At 38.2% G+C, this 13281-nt stretch overlaps 1 protein-coding gene across 3 annotated transcripts in view; it reads right to left on the reverse strand.

The window, feature by feature from the left end:
• Window positions 1–13281, reverse strand: part of Slc9c1 (solute carrier family 9 member C1) — an 80119-nt gene that overhangs the window by 22124 nt on the left and 44714 nt on the right. For all 3 annotated transcript variants that reach the window (XM_059277784.1, XM_059277785.1, XM_059277786.1), the window contains 6 exons: window positions 12960–13155; window positions 11563–11748; window positions 10170–10319; window positions 8368–8419; window positions 6721–6869; window positions 143–268 (listed from right to left, as the gene is read on the reverse strand). In XM_059277784.1, the coding sequence (XP_059133767.1) occupies window positions 143–268; window positions 6721–6869; window positions 8368–8419; window positions 10170–10319; window positions 11563–11748; window positions 12960–13155 (859 nt within the window). The remainder of the gene's footprint in view (window positions 1–142; window positions 269–6720; window positions 6870–8367; window positions 8420–10169; window positions 10320–11562; window positions 11749–12959; window positions 13156–13281) is intronic.

Raw genomic sequence — 13281 nt, forward strand, 5'->3', positions numbered from 1 at the left:
TTCAAAGAGATGTTCATTGTATCTTGTAGATAGCAAGGGGCAATTACAGAGTTTTAACTAGGGAGTATCACAGTTAAATCCTTATTGTTAAGATGATTATTGCCAAAACATTAAAGGTATTATTAAGAAGAAAAATTTTTACCTGAATAAACCTTATCATCTCAATATCTTTACTAAGCCAGGGGATATAGAATGGAGATTCTTCAATGTTGAGAGGCTGGATGACAGACTGCAGTTCAAGCACCTGAATCTTTTTGGCCATGATTAACTAGAAGCACAGAGTGAGAAACAAGGTGAGCCAAACTCATGTATACAGAATGAGAAAGAGGAAGATGAGGGGGAGGAGGAAGGGAAGCAGCTTTTTTTTTTATTGTATTGCATTAGTCAGCTGTGTGCTCTGGAGGACACTGCAGATCCAAGGCATAGGATGCAATGCTCTCCCAGCCTGAATTGTGGTGCTTTGAATGACAAGTGTCCCCTATAGGGCCACATAGTTGAACACTTGGTTGTCTCCAGTAGGGTCGTGTTTGAGACTTGATCCTCAGCTGGTAACCTATTTGGGGAGGACTTAAGAGGTGTCACCCTGTGGAAGGAGGCAAGTCATTAGTGGTGGGCTTTGGGAGTATCTAGCCTTGTCCCACATCAGTTTTCTCTCTCTGATTTACATTTGAGGTTGAGGATGTGATCTCTCAGCTTCTTCCTCCTGCTGCCATCCCTACAACTTATGACCATGCTTCTCTACCAGGATGAACTTTTGTCCCATTGGAACTGTAAGTACCAATAATACGTAGTCAAAACTGTATGTTCATATTTGTTTGCATCTGCTTTTAGTCACCACACATCGTGTTTCTGAGATTTACCTGTGATTGCAACACAATTTATACAAGCTCGAATTTGAAGCAACTCAAGTGTCAGATAACAGTAGAAATCGTGCTGTAGTCATAAGATATATATGTATACACACACACACACACACACGCACACATATTTATGTGCACACACAATAACGAAGCTGATGTGAATGAATCTTTGCTCCAAGAGAAGGTGGAGCCAAGTGGTCATAAACTAAAGTCTTTAGGACCAAGACTCAAACCAGATCTTTCTTCTTTTTTCAGATTTCTCTGGCATTTTGTTACAGTGACAGAATGTCAATTCTTCCCACACTGATGTACAGTCTTAATGGAATACAATTGGACATTTCCAAAATTACCACACTATCTTTAAAGTTTATTTGAAAATATAAGTGCTAGATCTAGCAAAAAGAATCTTGCAGAAGAAAACTGAAAGATGCAATCAGATGTAAATATTTATTAAACTTTTGTCCGTAATCAAGATAGTGTGGCTTGGTACAATGATAAATACAAGAAGAAAGGATCCAGAAACTTACACACACACACACACACACACACACACACACACACACACACCACTAAACCTAAGACAGAACCTCCTACAGTGTAATGGAGTGAAGTGGTCTTTTTCATAAATGGTGCTGGATCAAGTGATTATCCATGTGGAATAATGTTCAATTTTATGTAGTGTTGTGATGCAAGGCATTCTAAATGCCACTACTTCTGTCTGCCTTTTTTTCTATTTCCTATAGGACAATCTTACCTTCTAATCAGTCTTGGGTTTTTAATTTCAAAATTCTTTTTTTTTTTTTTTTTTTTTTTGGTTTTTCGAGACAGGGTTTCTCTGTGTAGCTTTGTGCCTGTCCTAGAACTCACTTGGTAGCCCAGGCTGGCCTCGAACTCACAGAGATTCACCTGGCTCTGCCTCCCAAGTGCTGGGATTAAAGGCGTGCACCACCACCGCCCAGCTAATTTCAAAATTCTTAAACATTTTCCCTGTTTTTGGCTTTTTATAGTATTGTGCATAGTAGCCTGAGTTCTAAATTCAGAATGCCTGGATTAGAAGGCTGACTCCTAGGGCTAGAGCGATGGAGTAGTCATTGAACAAGCATACTGCTCCTGCAGAGAACCCGAGTTTAGTTTTCAGCACCCATATGTGGCTCACAACAGCCTGATTCCAGATCTAGGGGAATCTAATGCCCTCTTCGACACCCTGTGACCACCTGCACTCATCACACTCTGTACGTATTCAATATTTTGAGTATTTTGTATGCAGGTACCAATTTAAATCATTTCCACCCCTCTTTCTCCTGCCTCCAACTTCTCCCACTCCCTCTCAAATATGTGACTACTTCTTCAACTATTGTCACATACATATATACCTATCTACCTACATACATATGCATATATATCGTATATTATCCTGTTGAGTGCATTTGGTGTTAGCAGTATGTGTATGTGTTTAGAGATGACAGCTTGGCATACAATAACCCATCTGGGCATATGTTTTCAAAGCTGAGATTTTATTTTACCATTTATGATGACTGTGTTGATTTGCATTTAGTCTATAGTATTTAAATTCAGTTTATCGCAACTTGATTGAGCATTAATAATTTTTTGCATTGTTATGAGTTGACAACCAAACCTATCATTACTAGTTTTCATTTTATTAGTTCTGTTTTTCTTTATTTTATGATGGTTTCATGTAGTCCAGCTTAGCCTCTAATTCACCTCTACCTGAAGATTATCTTAAACTCCGGATCCACCTGCCTCTGCTTCCAAAGTGCTTCCATTATAGGCATGCCCTACCACTACCAGCTATTTTTCTTTTAATATATGTAATTAACTTATTTATAGTACTAAGCATTGAATTCAAGGCGTTGTTTATGGTAGGCAAGCACTTGCCTACTGAACTACATCCCTAGTTTCTTAGTTTCTGTTTTTGTAAGATTTATTTTTAGTTTTAATTATGTGTGTGTGTGTGTGTGTGTGTGTGTGTGTGTGTGTGTGTGTAGTAGATTGTGTAAGTGAGTGCTCACAGAGGCTAAAGAGGATGTGAGACCTCCTGGACTTGCAGTTACAGGCTGTCTTGAGTTCACACATGGGTATTGGGAACTGAACTTGAAACTTGGGTCCTCTACAACAGCAATATGTGCTCTTAAAGAGATGAGCCATCTCTCCAACCCATAGTTTCTATTTTACTTTTCTTTTCCTTTCTTCCTTCTCTTCTTTCCTTCTCTCTTTCCTCCCTCCTTTCCTCCCTTCTTTCCTCTTTTTTTTTTTTTTGAAACAAAGTCTCTCTATGTAGTTCTTGTAGGCCTGGAAATGGTTTTGTACACAAGGCTGGTCTGGAACTCACAGAGATATGGCTACATCTGCCTTCTGAGTTAATTTCTATTTCTTAAAGAGAACAGTGATAATATGTATTCTTTGATTATTAGAGATGTTAAGTAGCTCTTAAAAATAGCCATTGACAAGTATTCTTTTTGTATCTGTACCTGTTTCAGTTCCTATTCAGGCTTTCTGTTGGAGTCTCCTCCCTTCCTCATCATTTATGGGAGCACTGTGTGTGGGAATAGCTTTTTCTGAAAACCAGAAGGAAAATGAACTTTGGCTGAACCTTACATCCAAGTTAATGATATGCTGTGAGACCATTTAAATCACATACTCAATCTGTCCTGAGTACTCAGTGTAAGTTTAACCTGCCTTTAAGAAAACAATGTAACCAATTTTATTATGCCTTGGATTTTACATGTAATCAATTTTACAACCTAAGCTAAACATAAGCTTTATTCTTAAATTATATAGTCTTCCACATCCCTGACTCAAAATAATGTATGTACACCATGGTAATCATTTGCTGAAAGCAGTCAATAGGTTGAAAGAAACCTTCAAGAAAACAAGCATCCACCACAAATGTTGGAAACAATACGTGGCTATAGTTTGATAACATCTGTTTGTGGCTTTTGAGTGTTATTCTATTAGAGGTCAGAAGATAAATGTTTCCCTTGCAAACTGTGACAAAAAATGACTAAAACGTCCTCATTCCTTTCTCATGCTGTGCTTTTTGTGCAGTTTGATTCATGTAGAGCAAAGCCCTTTGCTAGGGACAGACAGCACAGACAGAGGGAAGACACGGAATGAAGTGGAGAATTCAGGTTTGGGCTCTCTCCTGGTCTAAACTACTGAATGACTCTTACTGCCTCGGACGCAGAGCTGACATGCTCTGGGAATTATTTCTGTCATTACGTAGAGGGTAACTCCGGTTACAAGTGTTGTCTTCCACACTGTGCTTTGCCCACTACCTCACTTTTAATATATTTCTTTTTTTTTTAAATTTTATTTAACTTTTATTGATTCTTTGTGGATTTCACATCATGTATCCTGATCCCACATGTCTCCCCATCCCCTCAAAACAGAACAAAATTTAAGAGAAAAATCAAAGACCAAACCAGAGAGAGAAAAGGGGAGGGAGGGTAGGAGGGAGAGAGGGAGGGAGGGAGGGAGGGAGGGAGGGAGGGAGGGAGAGAGAGAGAGAGAGAGAGAGAGAGAGAGAGAGAGAGAGAGAGAGAGAGAGAGAGAGAGGAATCTTGTTGTGAAGTTGTAGTATGGCCCAGTCACACAGTTTACTAGTCCATTCATCTTTACTTGCAGGGGTTCATTACCACGGGCCATGGGTCTGGTTCAAGGCTTCGCCTGTGACACTATTGATAATGGTTCCTCATTGGAGCTCCTCTTGGATATCTTGTTGATGTCCTGTATCATGGGCATCCTGTAATTTTAGATCTGTAAGTTCATCCCCTTCACATGCTCCAACAGGTCATAGATGAGGTGGATGTTGGAGTGGGCCAACATCATAGCCCTGGTTCTGGGCCTAGGTGGTAGCTGGGTTGGTCAGCCTGCCTGCTTTCTTTCGATATCACTACCCAGGCGAGTAATACATTTTAATGCATAAAATTTTACATTTTATGTGGTATTATCTACTTAACTTTTTTTCTTAGCCAATATGGGCTTTGTAATGAGTGGATCAGCAAGGTTTTTCCACATAAAGAGTAAAAATAGCCTATATGTAGCATTATAGTGATTTTATAGTTTTATAGTTATCTTCATATAAATTTTGAATCATTTGTTGAATAATTCATCATTTCTTCCAAATTTTCAATATCAGTTTAACATTAGAATACTTCGTATTCAGGTTTATCGCTGGAATCAGGTATGTTCTATTTACCCATTTCCCCCATTTTTACTGTAATTTCTCATTATTTTATTATTATAGAATGTCTAAACATCTAGTATAGTAGACAGTCCCTCACTGCTCTCTTTCTCCAATCTAAAATATATATAGTGTAAGTTTACTGTGTTAGGTATTTTAACCACTCTATGGTGACACTATCTACATATGTATTGTTCAGTCATCTCCGGTGGCCTCCACAACTCTTCATTTTGCAATGTTTTATGTGAATTGCACAGAGTTTGTGACTGGGTAATTTCCCTTAGCATACTATCTTCAGTGTTCATCTGCACATGGCCAGCATTTATTTCTTTATTAAGACTGAGTATATTCGATTCTATGCACAGGCACATATTGCATAATCGTTCATCTCTATGTGGCAGATACTGTGCATATTATTTCTGTGAATAGGTGTATGAATCTCTCTTAAAGATTCTGCTTTGCTACCTCTGAGTGTATGTCCAGAAAAACTGCTAGTCCAAATGGCAATGTTAATGTGCTGTGAGAATTCAATACAATTTCCATAGAGGCTGTACCAGTTTACATTCTCAACAAAGGCACACAGGGATTCCATTTTCTCTACTTGCTTGCCAACATGTGATATTTCTGTTTTCCTGAGTTGGGGTGGCCATCCTGCTGAACGGAAAATGTGATTTCATTTCCATTTGTTGTCTGGCTTGTTTTGATTTTCATTTCCCTGGGGATCAGTGATATTAGGCAGACTTCTACGTGCTTATTGGGCCATTTGCATGTCTCTTGGGGATGCCTTTTCAGATCCATTGCTCTTTTAAAGATGAGGTTTTATTAGTTTTAGGAAAATTCTCTACATATCAATAAATGTATAGATTGAAAATATTTCTCTCACTTTATGGGTCACTTTTTTTTCAGTATGTAATAATTTGATGCACATTTTAAAAATGCTATTTCTTTTCTTTTTTTTTTTTTGGTCTATTTTTGCATGTGCTTTTGACAATAATTCCAAGAAATCAGCCTAGTTGCTAATGGAATTTTAGCCCTATGTTTTCTTCTTTCAGTTTTATGGTTTTTAAGAGTTCATGGATGCATTTTGAGTTATTTTCTCTGCATGGTTTTAGGTAAAGGTCCAACTTCCTTATTTTCCAAAAATGACATGTAGTTTGATGTTGTTGGTTTTAATCATTCTGCTCATCTTTACCTTTTGTTTGGAGAGCTTAATCTAAATTTAAGTTAACTTCTTTAAATTTTTTTTTAAGATTTCATATCTACACTCCACTTCCCCTTCTCCAACTCCCCACAAGATCTGCTTCTGTCATTTTGACATATTTTTTTTTTCTATTTGCCTTTTCTAAACACTTACAGTTTTTTGTTTTGGCCAACATTATTATGTTATTTTTGCTCTGTTTAGTTTGATTTTTATAGGGAATCACTGAGGTTCTTTTTCTTTTGTGTGCATTCTTTGGAAACTTTTGGGACTATCATGAGGAGTACTTTTAACGTCGTGGAGTTCCCACAGTGTAGTGAGTTTGTACAATCTTTACTTTCACGGAGCACAAAAACAAACAAACAAACAAACAAATGCTTTTAATATCTCCAGTCTCATCCTTTTCAGTTGCTCATGTCACAAAACTACAGGATTACTCTGAAAATACACCATCTTACCTTGTTAATTTCAATATCTTCTATTTTATGTATAATTCCTTTGGACCTGAAGGCCTTGACAATTTCTCTAGCCATATTGAGCATGACATTAATCTCCTCTTTGGTTTTCAGAGTGACAGCAGTTTCTGGATGATCATACTCTAAGTAACCTGAAGAACAATGCAATATTTTCAGATAAAATGAGAAGATTGCCTTAAGTATTTTGTGAGGACAAAAAACTAACCCTTCTCTAAGTCAACAAATTGCAACTTTCACCACAGGGGTGTGTATCTCACTGTCGGGCCTGTTACCATCAATCTCTCACCTGTCCTGCTGGGATTCTCTCATTTTCTTGGTTACACCCACACTGTGCTAAAGCCCATGGAAAAAGGATGGAAAGCCCTATCCCTAAACTAATGGTTATGCTGGCCCACCGTCACTGGGTCCTGCAAGCATGCTGGGGGCCATGTATCTGGTATTCACGATCCACTTTTTTGTACAGTTCAAAATAGGATTTTTGACTATATACTACATGTTCAGCTGTGGTTTCTGATTAAGTCCTATAGCTTATCCTGGGTCATTTTCCTCAAGTCTATTGGCGAATCTAGAAGACACAGCCGTCTGTACCTTTTGGCTTTATTTTGTCTGGATTACTAGGTGCCCATGTATACCTCACCCACTCATATGGGACATATGTGATTTCCCCTGGTCATGACCTCTTCTCTGTTCTGTGACTAGTTGTCATACGGCTCTCTTAAGCTTCATTCTCAGGCTCTCTGTATTCTTTTGCTGCCTGCCACTTCCTACTAACATGTCTTCACATGTGAGTACTATGTCTTCACATGTGAGCACTGTCTTCACAGGTGAGCACTATGTTTTCAAGGGTGTTTATTCCACTTAGGATTTTTCCTCTACCAGAAATACAGCCTAGCATGACTCAGAGATGACACCCTTGCCAGGTGGGCATTGGGCCCTCTGCACTCCTGAGAGAAATCCTCAGGACTCTATTCTGATTTCAGTCCCCAAATCCTAAATGTCCCAGTGGCAATACTCTTTGAGTCACTCAGGAACACACAAGTTGTGTCTGGTTTGGAAGAAAGGGAGATTCATAAAGCTATGGATGATATAAAGAATCATGGTGTGGTAATGGGGATTGATTGAACACACATTAAAACCTTTCATTGTGTCAGGTAGAGATCAAGTGTGATGAGTAATACTATGCTAACAAATTTATTATATGTTAATATAACCTTACAGTAATATTACATACACTAGAAAACATGATCATGTGTGTTGTTTAAGTTTACCATTTTACTATCAAGAATTAAGGGTTGTGGGGGGTGGAGAGATGGTTTAGTGGTTACGAACACTTACTGCTCTTGAAGAAGACCAAGGTTCAGTTTTCAGAACCCACGTGGTGCTCACAACTGTCTGACTTCAGTTCCAAAGGATGCTACACCTTTTTCTGATCCCTTGTGGAACTGCACGCACATGGTGCTCAGACATGCATGCAGACAAAACACTCAAACACATATAATAAAGACAAATATTTACAAAAAAAGAAGAAGTAGGTTTCCTCACAGATTTTTGGTGCTAAGACCCATTGCTTTTCTGAAGTTGTCATGATAAGAGATGTTTAAGTTCCATATTTAGAGTGAAGGTACCTACCTAGCTCTTTCATGGCACGTTCCATATTTCTTGTTACCCGCATTAACAATATCTATAGAGCAAAAAAAGACATTATTTCTGTTGGAAAAATAAAACACTACAAATAGCTTTACACTTGTAAATGATTTTTAAGCTAATTTGATAAATTTATTAAAAAGAACTGCTATAAGATGTTCTGTATGGCAAATGTGTTGCTAATTAGTCAATAAATAAAACACTGATTGGCCCTTGGCTAGGTAGGAAGTGTAGGCGGGACGAGGAGGAGAATAAAGCTGGGAAGTGGAAGGCTGAGTCAGAGAGACACTGCCAGCCGCCATGATGAGAAACAGCATGTGAAGATACCGGTAAGCCACGAGCCACGTGGCAAGGTATAGACTTATAGAAATGGATTAATTTAAGCTTAAGAACAGTTAGCAAGAAGCCTGCCACGGCCATACAGTTTGTAACCAATATAAGTCTCTGTGTTTACTTGGTCGGTTCTGAGAGGCTGTGGGACTGGCAGGTGAGAGAGATTTGTCCTGACTGTGAGTCAGGCAGGAAAACTCTAGCTACAAAGAACGATGGAGGGTATGGAGAGATGTATCAGTGGTTAAGAACACTTGATGTTCTTACAGAGGACCTGGGTTCAGTTCTCAGCACCCATCAAGCAGCTTACCACTGTCCCTAAGTTTGGTTCCAGGGGATCAGGTGCTCTCTTCTGGCCTCCACGAGTACCTGGCATCCACGTTGTGCACAGACAGACATGTATACAAAACACATACACATAAAATAAAAATATTTTTTGTGTGTGATGGAGAATGTTTTAAGGATCAGAATAGAATTTGGCAATGAGCTTTCAAATGATAGACGCTGGGATGGTTTTCAATATCAAATGCATAGAAGACTGGATGAAAGTGTATGAGAATTGAAACAACAAATACTGCTTGATGTTTTAGAAACCCCAGTTTTTTGTGTCCTCGTCTTTGCCTGCTTAAATCTCATTGCTAGGTATTAGTCATGAGAGATGATAAGCAAGCTTAGGAAAATTGGCTTACAATTGCATGTAGAGAGAGGAGAAATGCTCTTTAGTTCCTCTACCACGTGTTGGGTGTACAGTATTTTTACTATGCTTGTTGTGGCACATAAAATTTGGCATTCAAGCGTTACAAATTATTTTGAAAGACAAATATTGAATTCCACCTAGCTGTCAAACTTCTAGGTATGTACAGACATTAATCTGCTTCAAACTGAGAGCAAAAAAATAAAATAAAATAAAAAGAACTTAGGTCTAAGGTTTAAGGGTGTCTTTGCCACCTACTAGCCATGAGAGTGTAGGTATGATCAAGCAAATTGCTCTTGGCCCCATTTCTCATCTTCATAATGAGAGCATGTGATTGGGCACATGTAGATAACTGTTGTTTTCCTTACTCCTTTCTGTTTGCCAGACCACTGGCTTCTATTGCTCATACCTTTTATTTGGGTAAGAAATGGAAGGAGCTTTGGGGCATGATGAGAAAGCTCTGTTCAACACTGCGGCTACTCCTCCTCGCCTCGCACTATTTCCTGACTAATCTTGGAGGAGGCATGCGGAGAGAGTTGAGCACTGTGCAGGGATGCAAAGGAGCCTCCCGAGGTCCTCCTTGTGTGCTAATATGGCACAGACTTTCTAGTTCAAGAAGAGAAGTGATGTGGTAATAGAAATAGACCAGTTACGCAGGAGTCAGAGACTACACCTAGGTGTAAAGATGTCGGACAAGATGTGTGACGGCAACAGCGTAGCGAACAGAGTGAAGGTTTCTCCTCATGTTTGGTTTTTCTCTCACCTCTTTGGTCTGTTTGGAACTTGCAATCTGATCGATTATATTCAGTACATCCATTTCCCCTTGGACATAGCCTTTCAGTACAGCATACCGAAAGGATATCTGATGGCTCATCCTTTTGTCTATTATTTGCAGCAACTTTGGTGTTATGAGCTAAAAAAAAAAAAGACTATTATTAACATTAACTGCATGTTTTGTTTATACTTAGCTTAGTTTGGCCAGTTGCTTTCTCTGATTCATGCTAGCACTACAAGATGTGAGCCCTTAGTTCTGCTCCTGCTGTCATACCTCCCTCCCATGACAGACTCTTGTCCCTATGACACCCAAATAAATGCTTTCTTCTACAAGTCTTCACCTTGGTCATGGTGTTTTACCACAGCTGTAGAAAAGTAACCACTATGCTACTATTTTGCACCCATCCTGCTCTGTGACTTAGGAATGTGTGGATCCCATGCTTTTTCCCTTCTGAAAGTATGCTCCGTAGGAACGAAGATCACATCTAGTCTCTCTTCATACTCACAGGGTCTATCATTTGACATGAGCATTCGGAGTTATCTGAATGTATTTCCAAACTTTTCCTAGACAGCCTACCCATTCCTCGCCTATTTAGTAGAGTCTGTAGACCACACATTAGAAAAAAATGAACTATAAACTTTGGAATATTCTAGACCTTCTGCCCTCAGATTGAATTGTGGACTAGTGTATTTACTGTCTCACAGAATACCACAAAAGTAGAAACTAATAATTGACTACTTTAGTCCTGGTTCGTTTAGGTCTTAGTAGCAAAAGCATTTCTAAGAATGTATAAGACATAAACATTCTATGACTGTTTCTCTACCCATACATCCTCATATGATGTATCCTGGGATAACTTTCCAATTACTTATGTAATCATATAAGAAGTAACTGCCATCATACACGTGAAAGCAGCATTGATCAGACATGTAATTTTGGATACTATAACACTGAATTTACACAACATGAAATGCATACTATTTTAGTTCTTGATCTGTGTAAATATATACTATTGGCTTTGTCACTATGGACTATTTTTGTGGTGATTATTTTGATTATTTCCATTTTTAAACTCCCAGGTAACTATACAAAGAAGTATTACTTAGAATGTATTAGTATTTACATAAACATGAATTTTTCAAGCACTCTCTAGTAAAAGGGAAAGCAGTGATGAATGTCTGTAGTTCCTTGAGCTAAACTGATGTATAATAATTTGAGTATTTGAAAGCTTGACTTGCTAGAAGTAGCTAACCATTCAGACCCAAACATCAGCCCAGAAGCCACTGTTTTCCATGAAACTGTTGACCTGATTTTAAACTGACGGCCCCTGACTCCAAGCCCACAGAGGAAGCCAAAGTCACGTGCTTTACTTGAGCTTTACCTTCAAGATGCGCAGTATCCGAAGGAGTCGAACGATATTCATGAAGATCACAGTCTCAGTTAAGTCCAAATTGTAATTAATGGAGTGTGTTTCGGTAAGCACTACATCTACTATGCCCACTAAGGTAATCCCCAGTTCTAACAGGAGCCAGGTGTGTGAAAAAAATTCCTTCCTCATTGCTGCCATCTGTTGATACAAAAAGAAATTACATCGTCATATTTTCTGCTTTTGTTAAAACCGATTCCCCCCAACAAGAATGTAAACATTATCAACTGGCCTTTTTTCTTGATCTACCTGTGACTCTATACGTCAGAAATACCACCAACACGCAAGCAAGCAGAGGATGCTCGTGACTGCGCCCTTTAGGGGAGGAAAACTGTGAAGACTGATGATGTAGACCTAATTGTACAGTACGGGTATAGATGAAAGATTTATCAAATGACACTGGAGTTGTCACTGGTCAGCAGTTGGAGGGAAAGACAAATTCACACAAAAATATCCTACATCAGGGTTCCTTAATTTCAAACAGCCATAAATGCCACAGGAATCCCAAGGTCTCTATTTATATTACTTAATTGTATCAAATGTGTGATACTGAGTAGTAAGAATATCAGATATATATATAATTCACATGACTAGATTTTATTAAATCAGTTCAAGATTTAAAGATTAATTTGGTGAAAGGATTTTTTTTTATTCTCTCTATTTTGCTCTGTAATGATGAAAAACAAAAGTCACTTTTAATATCTTGAAAATTTAAGTGAATATAAATATTTTATCAAAACTACCTTGATAATTGTGCCAATGCTTTCATTTCAGGACACTGAAAAGCTAACAGAAGGCATCACACACACGACACATGCTCAAATATGTACATTTCAGAAATTCTTTTTGTCTACTATTTTTTCAAGCCATGTGTTCCGGCCTTAGAGTAGTTGGACATAAAACAGACTCCAGGTTTTGTGTGCATTTTATTTTGTTTTGGTATTTTTTTTGTGTTATTCATTTTTTGTTTGATTGATTTTCACTTTTTCTGGGGGTGTGGAAAACATGAAATGGTTTGGAAATGGAGGTGGGTAGGATCTGGGAGAAGTTCAGGGAAGAGAAAGAATAAGATCGAAATATGACGTATGGAAAATTATTTCAAAAGAATATCACTAATGCAGCTTAGACTCAATCTGCGTCCCTTTCACCTACGTCACTGTATTTTGACAAATACAGAGTCAATTCTTAAAGCAGCAATTACTTGCTATTGTTGCTCTCAACCTCGCCTTTAAAAATTAAATTTGTGGGCTTTGAGAAGAGACAAAGGAGTTCACAATATTCTCTTTGAAATCTCTAGCTGATGTTGAAATGCGCCTCCCATAACACACTCATGTGCACAAATTTTAGATTACCTTAAGTAGAGCCTCTAGAGTATAAAAGTTAAGAAAATAGTAGTTAGCCCATTTTATTTCATCTTTATAGATGTCCTTTAAGCGAGATATCCAGCAGATTATCATAGGATAAATGCTCATAAATACAGCAAGGTATCCAGTGTACTCAAATTCATCTGTAAAGACGAATTTATGGCATAAGTGGAGAAACAAGTATCTGCAAAAAATAAAAAGGAAAGACAATTTTATCCAAAAAATAATTACATAAAATGTTCTTTCCTTATTTGGTCAGTTCTGTTCTACTTAACTGGAGCTAGAGAGCCCTGCTGAATTCTAGGCAGTA

This window comes from Peromyscus eremicus, chromosome 12 (genome assembly GCF_949786415.1).
Source record: "Peromyscus eremicus chromosome 12, PerEre_H2_v1, whole genome shotgun sequence".
Taxonomy (NCBI): Eukaryota; Metazoa; Chordata; class Mammalia; order Rodentia; family Cricetidae; genus Peromyscus; species Peromyscus eremicus.